The 20,685-nt window shown below is 35.2% G+C and overlaps 1 protein-coding gene across 1 annotated transcript in view; it reads left to right on the top strand.

Annotated features, from left to right (window-relative positions):
* The window catches only part of ABCA12 (ATP binding cassette subfamily A member 12), a 162,883-nt gene that overhangs the window by 114,893 nt on the left and 27,305 nt on the right, over positions 1–20,685 (top strand). The window contains 13 exon segments of the mRNA XM_039844712.1: positions 4,849–5,178; positions 6,275–6,344; positions 6,434–6,568; positions 7,426–7,572; positions 8,522–8,708; positions 10,789–11,007; positions 12,163–12,359; positions 13,052–13,212; positions 14,586–14,822; positions 15,169–15,319; positions 17,550–17,802; positions 18,396–18,482; positions 19,289–19,382. Of these exon segments, the coding sequence (XP_039700646.1) occupies positions 4,849–5,178; positions 6,275–6,344; positions 6,434–6,568; positions 7,426–7,572; positions 8,522–8,708; positions 10,789–11,007; positions 12,163–12,359; positions 13,052–13,212; positions 14,586–14,822; positions 15,169–15,319; positions 17,550–17,802; positions 18,396–18,482; positions 19,289–19,382 (2,268 nt within the window).

Here is a 20,685-nt window from a genome sequence, read left to right as displayed (position 1 = left end):
ACAAGAAACATTTCAAGACTGGTGCACAATCTGAAATAATGAGATTAGGTAATCTGTTAGTCCACTTGTACTTTTCAGGCTTACTTTGCCAATGCTTCTGAGCAATTGATTATTTTTCCTTACTAAGTACAAGTTACTGCCTCACATTTTTGTTAGTTCAGCATCAGGCTTTCAGGGTTGTCCTAAAGTTTGAACCTATATTTCTTACCTTTTCTATTTGAATTCTCGTTGATCCTCTCATCTTCATTTTTATATTTCAGTTACGATTTGGGAAATATCCCATAAACTTGTTTGAGTCCTGTTGTATTCAAGATTGTGTGCAATGGTTTCTTAATTCCATTTTAGAAGCTCGAATCCATGCCCTGGACCATAATCTGGGTTGCAAGCTCCTACATTATATTTTTCTTTCAGATTCCTGGTATTCAAAAGTGAATCTTGATAGGTTAAAAGAAAAGTTTGAAGTAGAAAACTGTGATGAAAACTAAGTTATTTTCTACTTCAAAATAAATATCTACTTTAAAAATACTATTTGTGGTTGAAACACATAGTAAATATATGTGTTTTATACACATATATACATGATATATATGTAATATACACATATGTATATATACACATAAAAAACATACACTGTATTATTTTGTGTTTGAAGATTATGCTTTCTAAGTGCTTCTATCAAAGAATATCTTCTTTGATATTCAAAATATATCAAAGCATGATGAAGAGTGCTGTCTTGATTGAAGGCATGAAAGGCATTTTTAATGATGAACCAGTTTCTGTTTGGTAGCTCTATGTCTTCATTTTTAGGCATCTACTTTCAAAATTTCACCACCCGAACCTGGGGGTCAAAGCCATATAATGAAAGACCACTGAACTTGGAATCAGAGACTCGGGCTTTGAGTCTTCCAGTTCATATTCGCTTGGGCCCAATCCCTTAAACTTTCTGAGTGTTATCATGACAACTTTACTCAGCACTGTATTTCCAGAATGTCGCTCTCTCACGGCCATAACAGCGGAGGCGTTCAATTATCCATATTTTATCAGTTCTAAGATAATGATTTTTTTCTTCACATTTTAAAGCCTCTGTAATTGGGACGCATTTGATAGGGTGTTATAATTTATCTGACAGTGTTTTTTCCTTCTTGGTTGCATGTGAAATAATGGCACATCTTAAAATCAGTGGTGTCCTAAATTCGAAGGAATATAGTTTATTTGTGAGATGAATGGAAGCAGGTATGGAATGAGTAGTATATTCCCAGGGCCTCCTGTTCAGCCTCCCTCCACTGTCCACAGTTTTAAACTAACCTCTTCCCCTTTAAAGATAAAAAGGCTGATCCCAGAAAGTGAGAGGTGACCTGCTGAAAATTATGGAGCTTACTAAGAGTAAATCTGGGGCTAGAACTGAAGTGTTTTGACTTCTAATCAATCCTTTTCCATATCATAATTACCTTTCTTCTCAAAATCTTATTTTAGTAACATAGACTCACAGGACTTTTGAAGATGATAATAGATAATCTCTTAGGTTATCAGAGATTCAAAATCACTTTTTAATATCATCTTTTTAATATTCAGTTAAGGCCTAAAGCTACCACTCTCTATTTCCTTCTCATTACAAATTAAATCAAAAGGTAGAAAAAAATGACCTTTTTCTGCTGTGATTCTTCTCGAATCTGAGCAAGAAAACCAAGTTAGTTTTTATTTCAATGAAACTATCCATCCTTGACCTTTTTATGGTATGACTCCAGTAAATTCTTTTAACTTGCTGAAGAAATTAGGATAAAAATTAATGACGAATAAGTTTATCGATAAAATTAAGCCTGTAGTTTTCTTTTAAATACTTCAAAGTGTCTTTGAATTAGGTTCTGTTTTACATTTCTCATTTTTAAAAATTAAAATATTAAAGCTCTATAAAAGTTACTTTTGTAATATATGAAGAGTATTTTTTCACTTTATTTTCTTGATTAATGGGTTAGTTTTATCTATTTGATTTAATATAAATTTTTTTATGGGGATTTCAGTGCTTATATTCAGTTGGAGACAAAATTTTAGAGTTTGTTCTTCTTCAGTTTAGACAGGTAACCTAAAACATCTGTGACCTGCAGAGATATTACCAAGAATTATGCAAGGATTTTTAGTCCTTTGGAGCTTCACTGTAGACAATTTTTATGGTTTCTTGACATACACTATCCATCTCATTAGTGGAATTTGGAACATTCTAAGTGATGATCACATCTTTTATATCTTACTAATATATACATGTATATGTATATATATAGAGAAGAGAATTTTTTAATTGAGGTAGAAAATATTATTTCTTACAAATTAGTGCTTGAGATTCTTGTTGAATTGAATAAAGACATTGCTGTCAAGCAAATATATGAATATTCATGATTTTTTTCCTGATAGCATTAATGTCGAGCCCTGTGCATAAGCTTTTCTTGAATGTGGAAACACACTTATGCAAAATCTTACAGAATCATTTTCATTGTTTTTGTTTTGTTTTGTTTTGTTTTGTTTAATAAACTGGGGCAGATTCTGGCTACTGTCCAGAGGGCTTTTCCTTGAGCAACAGGTTATCAGGTATTGATGACTTGCTCTGGCAGATTTGGAGGTTTCATTCACGTGACTGTCATTGCAAAGGTGGCAACTGACATGTCACTTTGAGGAGGAACTAAAATTGAGGAACTAATGACATCCAAGGAAGCATAGCCAACCATTTTTTTGTGGGCCATCTTCTATCAGCAAGTTTGGTCTTGTTTATTATAACAGAGTTGGCAATGAATCTGGATAATTTATGGATGACTTACACGCTCTCGTTGCTCTTACTCTTTATGCATAACAGCTGCTCTCCTCATGGCATAAAATCCTCGGGTTTAACACTGATGTTTCCTGCTAGAATGTTAAACAGTGAATATTTTTGGAAGCACCTAACTCAGTTTGTTTCATTCAAAATCAATAATCAGTCTCCAACTTTTTCTAACTCTTGGGAATAGGAATCTGATCTTGAATCAAAATTGCAACGATAAACACCTTTCGTCCTGATTTTTGGGTTTTGTCAAATTCTTTTCTAACAAGGAGAATGGAGAATTTTATAGATATATAAATGTTTTATACAGCAGCTATCAATTGTCAGGGAAGGAAAATAAATGTATACTCACGGAGTCAGTTTTATTTCATGTTCTTGATATGCATTCTGGATATTTTATACCCACTTTGTGAAATATATTGACATTGTCCCTACTGACATACATTGGGGGATAAATATTTTTCATATGGGCCACCTGAAATTAGGTGGTGAATATCAGCTTTGGAGTAGATATATGGGTTCCACAACTCCTCATTTAACTATATTCAATAGGCAGAAGCTGAGTAAAAACCACAAAATACAAATAGCAAGAAAGACAAATAAAAAGCTCATATATCATGATCGTATTTGAATAGATGAGTATTTCTGAAATGTAATCAGGAAACATGACACAGAAATTTTCTCAAATGGGTTGGAGTGCAGGGAACAAATTTCTAAAATAAGATCTGCGAGGTCTTTATTCACATCAAAAGGTAATTTCATTTTTAATGATAGATAAGTAGCAATTGGAAGATACTTCCATAGTGAATCTTCACTCCATGCTGATTTTTTTTACTTTGACCCAGACTTCCATTCCTGTGGAAGCATAGATTGAGTCTTCACAACAAAAGGCTGATAGGGCCTGGGAGGAGAGAAGCAGTAGGGAGAAAAGTGGGTGAGAAAAGGGCAAAGTTAAGAGGAAAAGTCAGAGGCTTTTTCTCAGTGGTGATTAGCGTAAGGCCCATAGCTGCTTAAACTGTTGGCAGTGAGGTAGTTGTTTCCATGGTAACAACCAGAGCAGCAGAGTTAGCAAAATGTGATATTGCAAAGGCAGAAAGTAAAATTCACTCTTTTGCTTGCAGAGCAAAAAACCTAGCACTTTTCCTATTTTTTTCCTAGCCAAGTTAGGTTAAAAAGGGGAGGATTATAAAGTTAGTAGAGTATTTCTTTTGCTTTTTTAAATAAAATATTAGATTCATAAGCTTAATATGAACCATGAATTGTTAAAAATAGAAACCAGGATACACAGGTTCCCCCCAAATGTCACATATCACCAAATTCAAGACAACTAAGACCCAGGGAACTTTATATCTTTCAGAGTCCTTTAAAGTTAATGTACAAACAAGTCATGCTGATCTGTTTTTCTACCTTGGTGAAATGCCTTGGCCTCTAGGAGTATCTCTGAGTTATTAAGGAATATCAATTGAAAAAGAGATATAGGTTATCTAAGATACATGAGTTTATTTTGAGTATATGAATGTCTTTTGGAAAACACATGACAAACATGACCCAGACTGCCAGTGATTTCAAGGATGGGGAAGATGTGGCAAAGGGCAGAAAGTAACACTTCAAAGTTTCTGTGTTTTAAATATTTAGGAATCAGGCCTGTTCTGTTTCTCCCAGGAATGTAAATACTGATTGTTTAGTTTAAAAACAAATGTGGTTTTTTAATCTCAAGCCCTACATTGAATTTGAAATAAACCACGATTTTTTTTACCAACGAAGTATCCATGCCTGCGTGAATGTCAAACTCATGTTGTAAAATTCTTCAGGGTATAACATAAACTTTGATGATCTCCTCTAAACTAATTTAATCTGGAGACATCAGCTACCAGTTATAAAAAGAAATTATAAAAGGACCTCACCATATAAATCATTTATTATTTCTTTAAATTGGGGCATTCTGGGAGCATGCAATCTAAGATGAGCTGGAATAAATGGTCATGTTAATTTTACATAGCAAGCATGAACAAATAGCAGCTAACAGTTTTTCCTTTTTGCAGTACATGAAGATGATGGGTGTAAACTCCTGCAGTCACTTTTTTGCCTGGCTTATAGAGAGTGTTGGATTTTTACTGGTTACCATCATCATCCTCATCATTATACTCAAGTTGGGCAATATTCTTCCTAAGACAAACGGGTTCATTTTGTTCCTATATTTTTCGGACTACAGCTTCTCAGTTATTGCTATGAGCTATCTCATCAGTGTCTTCTTTAACAACACCAACATTGCAGCCCTGATTGGAAGCCTCATCTACATCATTGCCTTTTTCCCGTTTATTGTTCTGGTTACAGTTGATGATGAGCTGAGCTATGTAATAAAAGTGTTCATGGTGAGTCACCTGTCACAACAGAATGGCCAGTGTGTGAGAAAAAAATGACCCTTTTTTTTATTTTTAGACTCTCAAACTGAAAGTACACTTATCTAAATTTAAAAGCTTAGTGATTGCAAAATAAGCTTAACCATCCTAATAATAGTCCATTTTTTCTACATCGTCGTATACCATATAAGCACAAGACTATGAAAAGGAAACATTTTCCCCATAGTTTCTAAAACCATAATATGTGATGCTGTTAATAGTTCCTGAAGGAAGTGGCAGTTAAAATGTAATATATCACATTTTAAAGAGCATCAAGAATTCTGACTTCTCTCTGGTCAATTCCTTAAATGTTTTAAAGCCTCTATTACTGGAGTTATTCTCATATATGAATAATTCTAATGGTTTTCATGACATATAATATAACTTACAAGCATAAAAACAAATGCACTGACAGAACATAATCGATTTTGAATTCTTTTCTGCCTTTTAATTCAAAAGGACTAAATTAATTTAAGAATTTTAGTGAAAGCATTAAGATTATGAAATATGAGAAGCAGAAGCTTTATCATTGACTAAGTCATATTAAAATTTTGCTTTCCATAAATAAAATAGAAAGAATAAATAACTGTCCTCCAACATGGACTACTTTGGGTGTAAATAAAATTTAAATGTTTATTTTGTTGCTATAATAGTTGTTGAATCAATTGACATTTTAGTACATTTACTCATAATACTTCTATTACCTGAAATCAATTTATGAAGTAAAAACATCTTTTGGGCCTTAACATTTCATTTGATTTTGGTCTTAACATTATATTTCTTTGTAATTGCCTATTTTATAAGTTGCTGAGAAACACTTAATAAGTTTAGATGTAGATTTTGGATTTCTGAAAAATCTTTTCTAAATTATAATTTTCCTGCTTTTGTTTTCTGCTAGTCTCTCTTCTCTTCTTTCAGAGTTATAGCGAGCTTGGTAAGGGACCCCTGTATTTCTAATATGATTTTATCTACATAGTTTTATCTACAAAGTTTTAAATATATTAAGATCCCTCTGGGTGAAATGTATGATATCTGCAAAAACTATCATTGCTGTTTATTCTCTCCGCAGAGCCTGCTGTCGCCGACAGCATTCAGTTATGCAAGTCAGTACATCGCCCGATATGAGGAGCAGGGGATTGGTAGGCTCACTTTCTTTAGAACTGGATTTTATCTTTAACAACTGTAATACATCTCACCCAAGAATAAATCTATGTGTTCACTTTTTTAGGTCTTCAGTGGGAAAATATGTACAGTTCCCCAGTTCAGGATGATACCACCTCGTTTGGCTGGCTGTGCTGTCTAATTCTAGCTGACTCTTTCATTTATTTCCTTATTGCTTGGTACACCAGGAATGTTTTCCCAGGTACAAACCTACTTCCCACAAATACATGCTTTTTATGGTTGTTCCCATTATAAATCTGCTAATATACATTTTCTACTATTTGATTTACCATATATAATCTCCAAAAAAAGAAATACTGAAGTCCCAAAACTAGCCACAATTTTCCATAATGAGATAATGCTCTAGTGAATTCCTACTCTGGTATTTCTTTAAAAGATGGGGTGAATTAAGATGTGCAGAATCCAGTTATTCCAAATGGGAGTATAAGGCAAAAACCAAGTCTCCTGATTCTAAGGCGCATTTACCCTATTCTAATGGAAAACGACCTCCTGAGTCTCAAGTGGTCATTGTGTCTAACGTGCTTAGTAGTTTTTATATTAAGCCTGATTTATATTTGTATGTTTTTCTGATACTATAAATAAGAATAAAAGAGTACTATTTATATAAAATTTCTATTAAAGACAAATATGTAGAGACAGAAATAAAATCAGTGATCGCCTAGGATTTGGGGTGGGAGTAGGCAATATTTAATATCTGTAAATGGACAGGAGAGAAATTTTTGAAGTTATGAAAAAAGTTCTGATATGTGGATTGTGGTGATGGTTGCACAACTTTATGAATTTACTAAAAATCATTTAACCCTATACTTACAAGGAGTAAATCTTACTCCAGTGAAGCTGTGTATAAAGGAAAGAACAAAAGAAAAGCTATCCTTTTTACTCTACTTTGAAAACCAAAGACCACTTTTTAGTGTCACATAGTATCAAAAAAAATTAAGCTGCTTCCTGAATCATATATAATATTCTATTGTTTAGCTTCCAATACTTAATGTTAACAGTCAACTAATAGTTATGTTTTGTAACACATTTTTATTGTAGGTACATATGGCATGGCAGCACCATGGTATTTTCCAATCCTACCTTCCTATTGGAAGGAGCGATTTGGATGTGCAGAGGTGAAACATGAGAAGAACAATGGCCTTATGTTTACTAATATCATGATGCAGAATACCAACCCATCTGCCAGTAAAACAAGTAGGTCAACAATGTGTATTATTATGAGAGATGTGATATAAAATTTATCTGACTAGTGATTTTAATTGTATTTCTCTAAATGGTAAAAATATCCTTTTCGTCATGGATGAATATGTCTATGCATATGTATTTGGACTCTTATAAAAATTAAATTATGGTTTTTTTCTGGGCTCATTAGTTCAGTTGGTTAGCATATGGTGCTAATTAGTCCAAGATTGCAAGTCCCTTTGTGGTCCACTTAGATTCACACAGAGAAAAATGTTTTTCTTTGGCCACGATCTGCACCCCTAACTCCAGCCATCTGTCACAAGTCCTAAGGAGCAACCAAGTAGCAAGTATAGATAATTTAGCATAACCCAAAACCAATACTGGACAATTTAAAGCTCATGTCTTACTGACACTGCATAAGTAGTGTCATCTTTAAAAGTAAGAATGACCCACATAAGCGGTCCTTTTGTGATGCCTGAAGGAAGTGTTATCTTTATAAAGTATGAATGACCCACATAAGTGGTCTGGTCTTTTTGTGATGCCTGAAGGAGGTGTAGAAAATAATTAATGAACACAATTCTATAAACTACAGATCTAAGCTGGTTTGGACACTAAAATTATACCTTGCAGACATTTTTTTCATAAGTATCATCCTATCCAATTAGAGAACCGAACCCTATACTTGTTTTTCGAATATTTGAGACCTGTTGAATAAGGGAGACTTCATTATAATGATACTGAATTCTTGAACTAATTTTCTGACAGAGAAAGGCCATATAAACCTGTCATTCATTTTTTAACCAAATGAGGAGACTGATGGTGATAATAGATCATTTGTTGCCGGAATTATTTTTTACTTAGAGGGTTGCATTTTTATATAGAAAAAGTCTAACCTTAGTTTCATTTCTTTTCTTTGTGAGCTTATAACTTTATTCTCTTGATTTCTCTCCAGGTCCTGAATACATGTTTTCTTCCAACATTGAGCCTGAACCTAAAGATCTCACAGTTGGGGTTGCCCTGCATGGAGTCACAAAGATCTATGGCTCAAAAATTGCTGTAGATAACCTAAATCTGAACTTTTATGAAGGGCATATTACTTCGTTGCTGGGGCCCAATGGAGCTGGGAAAACTACTACTATGTACGTTACTTTTCGACACTTATTGTCACGGAAGCATATTACTTAGTGTTTGCTCACCTCTTTCATAAAAAGTAAAGTCATTACGTCTCCCAGGTGCATTAAGATACCTCACCTTTTACACACTGTAGGATGGAGTTTAAATCAGAGATCCCAAAATGTGAGCGCAAAGGCCAGATCAGGCCCACCAACTAGGTTTATTTGTTCCACCTAGTGTTGGTCCACCTAGTACTTCTTAAACATTTTTAATTCAGTGCTTATATTTAAAAATAGGGGAGTTTTCTAATAAGAAGTATTCTTGGCATCTCTTAGATAAAAGGAAGATTGAGTGATGTTGTGTACATAGTCGGGTTGGGAGAATGGTTGGGCTTTTGTGATGCTTGTCTTAAAGAGTCATTTACTTTCTGGTTCATCCCTGGTTCCCACCAATCCATACTACCTCACATGCCTAGTATGTATGACTTATTTGCATTTCTATCCTGGACCATGTCAACTTGATTTTAAATACTCTGCTCTATCACAGGGAACCCTTGCTTCGATTCATAAAGAAAAGAATCATCAGCTTTCAGATATAGATCAAAAAGGACAGGAGCGACACATGAGCTATTCTTTTTCACTCTTCATTTAAGTAGCACTTTCCTGTGTCCAAATGGAGAAGAAATTCAAATATTTTTAAAGTGACATTTTTTTGATTGATTGATTGATTTTTGTGATTCATCTCCAATGCTCCACGTAGTTTAGCTGGAAGTTACTTTTGATGCCTCAACCTTTATTTAAGAAAAAGTGTCAGTTGCTGGGTATCCTATTTAGTATCATCATGAGTAAATTCAGTAAATGCCAAAACATATTCAAATTAATTTTTTTTGGTAAATAAAAAGGGACAAAGGAAAGTTATGAAATGAGTGAACATGTAGCCACTCTCATTTACATGACCTGTTTAAATTCACAGTTGGCTTTCTAGTGAGAATACAATGCTTAAAAGACAAGATTTCTAATAGGCCAATGAAGAAAAGAGCTAGAGAAATCTTTTAAAGAGTCGAATTTTAGCTGAGAAAGTTCCCATTTTATTTTTCTGACTATAAACCTTTAATGTAAAGAATGAAACGTTATTTATATTTCAATGCAGTTTTTTGGGAAGAACTACAAATTGTATTGATTTCCTATTTAATCCTTGAAGCTCTATTATGTGCAAGGCACTAGTTTGGTACCGAAGCAGTCTTAAGAAAACAGGTCCTTTTCCTTACCTCATATAGTTTATGATTTAGTAAAGAAAATAGATATCAAATAATTGTCCAGTTTGCTAACCATCTGAGAGATGAGAAGAAATTATCTAGGTAAGAATATTCTGGACACAGTGTGAAGAAAGAGAGTGGAGATGACCAAAGAGCATGGGGGAGGTAGAGTTAGAAGCCTACAGCAGCAGTAGGCTAGTGGCGATGCTGTCTTGCACTACAATGGCAATGGAAAATGGAAAGTTGTGGGTGGAGTTATGAGGCTACACTAGGAGGAGGATGCAAAAACAACTGTTTTTGAGGTTTGTGCATCCATTGTATGGATTTACCAGATGGTGAAGGAGGCGATATTCGTGAGGGCACAGGCTCGAGCACAAATATCATGAGCCTAGTTTTAAACATGTTGCTTTTGAGAACCCTGTAAGACACTTCATGGAGAAGTGGCATTGCCTGTTGGATGTACAAAGCAAGCCTGGAAATGAGTGATAAAATCTGGGCTAGTGATGTAAATTTGAGACTTAACAGTCCGTAGAAACTATCTGATGCCAAAGAAGAGCATGAATTTGCTGAAGAAGAGAGTGTACTGGCAGTTAAAAAGCCCGATCGTTTCTGTTATTACCACCACCACTATCATCTTCATCATGTAATGTTTATGCAACACTCTAAATTATTAAAAGCTTAAAAGTAATTTTTATTTTTTATTCCCTTTTAATATCATTTTACTTCATAGTCTGATCTTGCCTGAGGAGACAGACTTTTAACATTTTTTTTTTTGCTAACACCTGAGATATAGTTAGTTCTAAAATCTAGCTTCAATACTCGGTTCATACCTACTTTATCATTTATTCCAGTTCCATGTTGACTGGGCTGTTTGGGGCCTCAGCAGGTACCATCTTTGTTTATGGAAAAGATATCAAAACAGACCTACACACCGTACGGAAGAACATGGGGGTCTGCATGCAACATGACGTCCTGTTTAGCTACCTCACGACCAAAGAACACCTTCTCTTGTATGGCTCCATCAAAGTACCTCAGTGGACTAAAAAGCAGCTGCATGAGGAAGTGAAAAGGTCAGTTACGACAGGAATGAGAACATGCATTGGTAACTCCTCTCAAAGAGAAGTTCGAGCTATGGTAATAATACCAATGGAAAACATTTTCTCACAGACCAATTGATTTTCAGTTTTTCTACTTCTCTGGAATTGAATACATTTAATGTCATTGTCCTCGCTGGCCAGTTATACAGGAACTGTATAAACTCTCTTTAACTCTGGTTTCCAGATTGCCTCCAATCCTCTTTTCCTAATTTCACTGGTTATTCTACTTGTCCAAGCCTTCCAATGGGACTCCCACTTCTGTTCTCCCTTATACAACCTATACTTCAAAGAGCAGCCAGAGTGACTTTTTAAACTGCAGATCAGACCATTCCATCCCGAGGGCAAAACCCTCTAATGGCTTCTCACTACACTCAATGTGAAATTTAGTAAAGTCCTTATCCAAGCCTATGAGGCCCTACCTGACCCGCCCCCAGTCTCACTTCTGTTTCATTTCTTTCTACTCTCCCCACATTCACCTGCCCAGTTGCACACTTGATTATGCTCCAGCCTCAGGGCTTCTCACTTATTGTTCCCTCTACTTAGAGCAGCCTTCCCCAAAGAACCATTTGACTTCTCCACTTTCCTGGTCTCTGATGAAATGTCACCTTTGAGGAGACCACCATTTATAAAATAAATGCCTAAAATATTATGCCCCAGGCACTACTTATCTCATGTACCCTGCTTTATTTTTTATTGTACTTATCACCACCGGGCATATTATAAACTTACTTGGGAATTCAGTTGATACATATCAACTGAATTTTCTCTACATCCCTCCTGATACACCCTCACATGATAATAATCTCTTTATGGGTAGGAATATTATCTGCTTGCTTCTTTTCCCCCGGCACCTAAAACACAGAAGACATTCTAAAATATTTGTCAAATGAATGAATAAAATAATGAGCCATATATTTCCCTGTGTTGTTCCTGAACATTAATTTTGTATCTCCAACTAGATGATAAATAATAGAAAATTATGTCATGAATTTTCAATAGTTTATTGCACCTTGCTGAGCATATAATGGTTCCTTCTACATATCTATCATTTAGGGTACTTATTGTATTTTTTCCAATATTCAAATGTTCTATCTGTAAAAAAATAACTACCATACATTATTTTTGAAGGACTTTAAAAGATACTGGACTATATAGCCATCGTCATAAGAGAGTTGGAACATTGTCAGGAGGAATGAAGAGGAAATTATCCATATCCATAGCTCTCATTGGTGGATCGAGGGTGGTCATTTTGGATGAACCATCCACTGGAGTTGATCCATGTTCACGCCGAAGTATATGGGATGTTATATCCAAGAACAAAACTGGTATGAATACCTTTTTATAACTTCTCTCCCCAGCAGGCAGAATTTTGCCCTCTGAGACACACATAAGCAACTTGAAGCCCTTTCTGTTTATGATCTACCTTCCTTATTTATTATCTCCATTGAAGATCTCAGATAGGCTCTTCCCTTTCCCAAGTCTTCTTTTCTCCCACCTAAATTTCTGGGTCAATTAATATCGATGTAGTACCCACTGTGAGTTGAACACTTAACTGGACTTTTTGAGAGCATGCAAATCCAATAGAAGTTCCAAATTTTGCCTAGAGGAGTTTAGAATCTAATTAGAGATACCAAACATACACAAATGAAAATAAACTGAAAACAGACTAAATAAGTGCTAACAGGATGTGAAGCAAAGAGTAATCAGAGTGGAGTGGATTAATCAGAGAGAAATATTCAAAAAGCCTTTAAAATTACTGCTTTTTCATAGTGATGAAAAGAAGAGGGGAGATAGAGGGAGGGTGAGAGGGAGACCCCGAAATATTTAGGAACATTTTGTCTGAATTTCTCTTTGATCTTTTTGGAAGCTCTTTCTGGTCAGTTTTTCTGTTAGCTCATAAAACGTGAGTCTTCTCACAAATCACAGGATTTACTTGTGTTAACCCTGTCTATAGATATATATATCTCGGGAACAGTATTTTCATTTTTCATTCTTGGTTGTTCTCTGTATTTTCAAGCCAGGACAATCATTCTGTCAACGCACCACTTGGACGAGGCCGAAGTGCTGAGTGACCGCATCGCCTTTTTGGAACAGGGCGGGCTGCGCTGCTGCGGGTCCCCATTTTACCTCAAGGAAGCATTTGGGGATGGGTATCACCTCACGCTCACCAAGAAAAAGGTTTGTAGGAGAGAAAGTATATCTTATTATGGGGTCATAAGTTAATTTTGTATGAAACAGAAGCAGAATCTCTCCACTTTATTTATTGCTAAATGTCACTACAAATATGTTAGAGTCATGTTTTTCAAACTTGAGCATGCATCAGAACACCTGGAGGTCTTGGTAAAGACTTCCAGCCCCACCCCAAGAGTCCCTGATTCCACAAGTCTGGGGTAGGGCTCCAGAGTGCATTACATTTATAAAGAGGTCCCGCATGACACTGCTGCTGCTGGTTTGGGAACACACATTGAGAATCAATGTGCAAGGTGAAAAATATAATTTATATTCTCAGGTTGCTGATGGAAGAGCAGCCTTTTAGTTTCCCTAGCTTTTCAGCCCATAAGGCTAATGTTCGATTTTCTGCTCTATCAAAAGCAAATAAAGAAACTATGGTTTCATATATTCACTTTCTGATTGGTACTCCTCAAGTGGCAATGTGGAGACTGACTCAGACAGACCCACAGTGCTTTTCGTTTACATCTTTGAGAGAGGAACAAGAATGCTGATTAAAGATCCCTATACCACCTAAAATAGCATATGACTTACTAAACTGTATAAGACGTATATATAGTTAGTCAGGTTTTGACAATTGTCATTTATTTTCTGTCTAATTATCCTGATGTGACTTCCAAAATATAAAAAGTTGTTTATTGTTATATTCATTACTCCATTCAAAATTTTTGTACTAAGTGTGTATTATGCCTCATCATGTGCCCAAGACACTTTTCTAGGCCCTGGGGATACTGCAGTGAGCTGATGATACTTAAATCTCTGCCCTCGTGGAGTTTATATTCTGATGGTGTGTGGGGAATTCAGATGATACAATTAATAAGCATATTATTTAGTATATTAGCAGCTATAGGTATAAATGTAATAGATATAAATAAAGCAGAGGAAAGGAAATAGAGCATGCCGAGTGGTGCCATTTTAAATAGGGTTGGAAGAGAATGGACCTCTGAGAAGATTGAACCAAGAGTTGGAGCTGGAAGGAGAATGAGCCACGTGACTATCTGGGGGCAAAGAAACAATTGCAAAGGGCCTGAGGAGGAGTCATGTCTGAGCCTGAAGCCCTCTAACACAGAAAAGAGTCTGGTTGCTGGAGAATAGTGGGCAGTGAGGGTGCAGAGGGGACGGCGCGAGGCAGGAGAATGAAGCCAGTAGAATAGTGATTTGTAGATAGCTGGAGGGACCCCAGGTGGGACAGGAAGCCACGGGAGGAGTGATGTGTGTGTGAGGGATGGGTGGCCCAAAAGAATTCGCCACCCTGTGATTAGGAGCCTTGGGCACCACAGTGTAAAGACAAGGGTGTATTTAACTTCTGTTTTTGTCCCTAGAGTCCAAATCTAAATGCAAGTACAGTGTGCGACACGATGGCTGTGACAGCAATGATCCAATCACATCTCCCTGAAGCCGGCCTCAAGGAGGACATCGGCGGGGAGCTTGTTTACGTGCTTCCTCCGTTTAGCACTAAAGTCTCAGGGGCCTATCTGTCCCTCCTAAGGGCGCTGGACCATGGCATGGGTGACCTCAACATTGGATGCTATGGCATTTCAGATACCACTGTGGAAGAGGTATACCTGGACATTTCCTTTCTCTTAAAGCTGATCTAACTTGCTGCTCCCTTAAAAATATATACGGTATTTTTATATAAGCATTTCACAAAATCAGAAAATCTTAAAATTGTCTTAGTATCATTCTTACGTAGACTGACTTCTGAGAATAAACATGTGGCTCCAATTAGAGAACACCTGTCTTTCACCTGTCGTTCACTTAAAGTCCTTCTCAAAAATAGCCACTTAAAGTCACACTTATTTGTCTCAATAAACGTGATAAAAATTCTAAATCTAAGCTGAGCCTAGATACTAGAAAAGGTATGCATGTTTTATGTTAATGAAATGTTCTGTCTTTTCTTTGTAGGTCTTTCTGAACTTGACTAAAGAATCACACAAAAATAATGATATGAGTCTTGAGCACTTAACACAAAAGAAGATTGGAAATTCCAGTGCCAATGGCATCTCAACTCCTGACGATTTATCTGTGAATAGCAGCAATTTCACAGATAGAGATGGTATAAAACTAATCACATGTTTTGCTTCATTCCAATAAATGACAGAAATGAGAAAATTACAGATTTTGATTTTTAAAAAAAAATAAACTTTAAATTTTCTTTTTATATTCAAAAAGACTAAAGAAATATAAGTTTTCCTTTTATAACATATAAAATATTTGTTAAACCAAATGAATTCCCTATTTCAAAAACATTTTGAGGAATGTGGAAGAACTTTCTTGTGAGAGAGGTGATGAGTATTTCTCTACCCACCAGAAGTCATTTTCAAGATGTAATTTACTGTAATCTCAGATTTGTGGTCAACAAATTAAAATCCTTCTTGTGATTGGTGCTGTCCAACAGAAGTTACACTGTAGGTAGTTCGCTTGCTGTTATTAAACATGTTTAAGTGTAGGTAATAGTCAGAAAAAAAGTGAAAACATAGTCATCACTCTTTAGGGGGCCTCACTGGAAAGCACATCTCAACAACAATGCAGGTGCTGAGAAAATTCAGGCTCTGAGAAAATGCTTTTGGAGGGTGGTCTCTGAATTGATGAAGTGGATCTCAATGGCTATGAATCTATAATAATAAGTTCCCCCTTCCCCAGTTCTTCACACAATATATGTTTGAAAAGTCGTGTTTCTTGATACAACTGAAGAATTGAGCTCTTTTGAAAATAACTTTTATCCTGTTATTCTCTTTCTGACAATTAATTTATTCCTTTGAAACTGCTATGTACTTAAGGAAGCATGTTGTAAAATGATGTATAAATTATGGAGTAGTCATTTTGCTTGTTTAAATTGAGAAAAATCTCTAGGAACAGAACTTTTAATTAGACTTCTGCCTGGCTCTCAAACTCAGAAAAGGTAATCTCTGATGTTTGTATAATTCTGGAACTTAGGAGACTTATTTGTCCTCTGCCATATTCCTCATTTATCATCTTTCGGGGAATATAATTGTTGAGTTCATGGAGTTGAAGACTTTGATTAGAAAGTGGTCATTTGCTTCAACAAGTAAATGTTATGAATTTGCTTCTGCATTTGTCTCATAATTTGAAACTATTCTTCAGTCAAAATGTACCTCTCATTGACATTATCTTTTAGAAAGCACATTTGCTCCATTTGATACACCTGTAAGTCATCCACATGTAATTTCTCAAGAAACAGAAAAGCATACTAATTAACTTAAAATATTCAGCTCCTTCTACAATTCCCCTTTGCAGAGATATGAGTTTGCATTTAAACTTGTTCACTCTGTTTAATTGGAGTTCATTTTAAATTAAGCAGCTTTGTATTTTTCCTTATCAGCTAAATGAAGATCGTGATTTTTGTGCTGCTTAATTTGTGATGAAGAATTAAAAATTGCCACAGAGTTGACGAATACTGTCACCTTATCACATGTAAAAGAGAGCTTGGAGGCAGGTCTTAGGAGAGGGTGTCACATAGGAATCCGTTTGTCAGGGGGGGCTGCTGAAATGATCAAGAGCAAGTTCATGGCCTCCACACTGCCCTTACTCTTATAAGCTGTGGAATTTTTCTCAGTACCTGAAGAACATTTCACAGGGGAGAAGAATAGACATTTTTCCCACTGATTTCTTTTTTGCAACTATAATAGTAAAAATGGAGTTTTGAAGTACCATATAATTAGTGCAAATTTCTAAAGAGAACGCAATGAATAAGTGTTTTGAACTAGAATTATATTCGAAGGAGAGCATTTTCTTTTCCTCATGTATAAGGTGAATTCGTTGGACCTTACGTTAGAATGAGAGCCGATTAGAATTATGACCATTAATTTACTCAAAGTAGAAATGAGTTCTTCAACTAGGTTAATGTTTTGGTTTCCATTTATCTTATTTGAATTCGATCTGCCAGTAGATGCTATCACTTCAGTATTAATAATATACAGTGAGCCCTCATTGAGCCTGAAGATTGGGGAAAGTATTCATTTATAAAATTCTAAATATCTCACTTTGACATATAAAATGACTATGTATATGACTAATGATATTTTTCTGTGATTTATAATTTTCAAAGCACGTTTACATATAGCTCTATGAGATGAGGAGGCTCAGGCCCAAAGCAGGTAAACAAAGTGCCGAATCTAAAATCCAAATATTTAAAACATAAGCTTTCCTCACCATATCACATTATACCATCTATCCATAAATTCAATGTTACTTTTTTTACTTGATTTATCAGGACTTCCCAGAACCATATTTAATCTTTTTTTTTTTTTTTTTTTCTTAATCAGACAAAATCCTGACAAGAGGAGAGAGATTGGATGGTTTGGGACTGTTACTAAAGAAGATAATGGCTATACTCATTAAGCGGTTCCACCATACCCGCAGGAACTGGAAAGGTTTCATTGCTCAGGTTATCCTCCCCATCATCTTTGTAACCACTGCCATGGGCCTCGGCACACTGAGAAATTCCAGCAACAGTTATCCAGAGATCCAGATCTCCCCCTCTCTTTATGGAACCTCTGAACAGACAGCCTTCTATGCGTAAGTTCTCTTCCTTTATCGAAAACTTTCCACAGTGTTTCCAGAGGTGCAGTTGTGCCTAGATAAATGGGGTGAAATCCTGAAGAATAAAAACTTAGGAGCCGTAGGATTTAATTCTGCCAAAAGAATAGACAGTTTGATGTATTATGACATGACACTTTTATCGCTAACGAATAATTTTTAAGAGCTTTTTGTGTTTGTCTAAAAATAAAGTTATAGTAGATCTTTATTTTTAATGACTAGACTTTACTCACGAAAACCAGGTTATGTGCCAAATATATAGCAAATAAGTTTTTATCGATCTCAAAAATATTGAATAATAATGTCAGAATTCTGTATAATATAATTTTATATACAAAATAGATGATTACGAAAAGCATGTGACAATCAGGAGACTAATGAGGCAGCCGAACACAGAAGGGAGCTTATTTTTTTCTGTGACACCTTGTTCTCCTGGGATTCTTTCTTAGATTCTTAAGTAAACAGTCACGTAGAGAGCATATTTCATGTCTTCAAATTATTCATGAGGGTGAGTTTAATGTAGGAGACTTATGGAGGAATCAAGAACTTGTTTCTATCCTTTAATGTTACAGAAATTCTAACCCAAGCACAAAAGCACTGGTCTCAGCAATGTGGACGTTCCCTGGCATCGACAACATGTGTCTGAACATTAGTGATCAGTAAGTGGTTCTTGTTCTTTTTATATTTTTACAACATTCCACTCTGTGTCTGTGCATGTGTATGCAAGTGTGTGGATGTGTGTGAGGGTGTGCGGATGAGTGGATGTGTGTTATTTGGCTGGAGGAAACTAGTACCCTGATAGAAATCTGTGTTTAACAGATTTTCTCTATCTCATTTAGTAATAATATACTGTAATAAAAAAAATTAGATGCTTTATAACTTGTAAACTTCTTTTGCATCCATATTTTCATTTAACAATCACAACAACCCTGAGAATTATTAATCCCATTTTTAAGATGAAGAAAATGAGGCTCATAGGAGCTAAGATTCTTGTATAAAATGTAGGTATGAAGTAATGTAGTAAAGCTGAGACCGAGATCTTGACTCCAATTCCCGTGTTTTTACACCAAATAGTGTTGCTTATTCATACTTCTAAGATAGTACATAACACATGTAAATTTGACATTAGTGCATCATTTTGCTAAAGTATAACTTTCCTATCAAAGGAGAGAATAAAAAGAACAAAGAGAAGAAAGGGGTCAAAAAGCCCTATCTTGCTGTATTAAGACAATTCCATGAGGATTGGAATTAACACTGTTTAATCACTAAGTGATCTCCCTCAACTCCCCATAACATGTCAGATCACTTGAAAATGGTCATGCAATGTATATTTAAGTTATAAAAAAAATCAGTAAATTGTATCTAGGAATATACACCTGAATTTAAAACCAAATATTCACTTCTACACTTGTACATAAACATGAGTATGCACACATACCTCACTTCAATGTCGTTTTATTTGCAGAAGTTGTTTAAAGGAAAACAGTCTGGGAAAATGGAACACCAGTGGAGAACGTATCACTAATTTTGGTGTTTGCTCCTGCTCAGAAAATGTCCAGGTAAGATGAATTCAGTTTCAGTGAAGTAGAAAAAAGAAAGGAATAAATATCAAAACTTGAAAGATCTACCTAGGTTACCAAAAAGTCAGCATAATTTTATTTTACGGAAGCCAGTAGCTCAGAGATATAGACCTGGGCAGCTCAAAAATATTTGCTTTGAACTTCAGGTCACTGTTGTAAATCCATCTCAGGACAAATTTCCAAAGGTAGGTAATTCTATGGCACTCTTTGTGCAAACTAACTAAAGATGAATTTTTGGTTTCAGTTCAGTTCTAACCAGAAAGCTCTATGTTTCATACAACAAAATGCCATCGTACATATTATATCTGAAAACACAGTGGTACTGTAGTGGTCGGCTAGGAAGCCAGTAATGTGTGCATCCAGAAGAGAACTGCAGGTGTCTCTATGCACAACCTCCAGGATGTGAAAAAATCATGTCCTGGAAGACACAGAAAAGATTGTCCAATTATCACTTACCCTGTCTGTATTCTATAGATATACAGCTTAGTTTTCTAAGCTTATACATTCAATAAACTTTTAAGAAAACCAAATTCACTGGGGAAATTAAAGATACTTAAAGGAAAGAGGTCACTATTAGTTTCTTAGGGTCACTATGTTGTCAACTTACTTCTACATGGGGAGGAATCTAGCAGTATTTTGTGCCCTAAACTGTCTTGATATAATATTTTAGAATGAAAATATGATTGTGCTCTAAACTGTCTTGATATAATATTTTAGAATGAAAATGTTTTCAGTAAATACAACCTATTTCTATGTTTTCATGCAAGGAAGTTACTAACAATAAAAACTGAGATCCAATGGGCATCTTTTGGAATCCTTGAATATTTAAATATTAGTTTTACCCAAAACTCAAAGAGTATTTTAATCCATCATCTAATCTAGTTAATTTTTGAAATTCTTTATGTATTTTGTTTAGTTCACAGTAAAAGCCAAATAATTTAGTTTTTTAAAAAAATTAGAATCGATACATTTTTTTTAATTAAAAACAAAGTAGATCAAAATTTTCAACCTAATGGTTTGCTGATGAGAATCTAAATTTGTGTAAACATTTTTAAAAGTGTTTGACAGTGTCTACTAATGCTGAAGATATACATACCGATTGGGGTCAGCAATTCCATTCCTATTATATATCCGTGAGAAATGTGAATAGGTTCACCAAGAGACATATACTAGAATATTTATAACAACACTATTCATAATAATCACCCCAATTCCCACCAACAGTAGAGTAGATTAATCAAATCTAATATATTTCCACAATGGAAATGTATTTGCTGTATAC

This window comes from Pteropus medius, unplaced genomic scaffold, assembly GCF_902729225.1.
Source record: "Pteropus medius unplaced genomic scaffold, Ma_sr-lr_union100, whole genome shotgun sequence".
In the NCBI taxonomy this organism is placed as follows: Eukaryota; Metazoa; Chordata; class Mammalia; order Chiroptera; family Pteropodidae; genus Pteropus; species Pteropus medius.
Note: the sequence above shows the minus strand (reverse complement) of the source record. Positions and strands in the feature narration are given on the sequence as shown.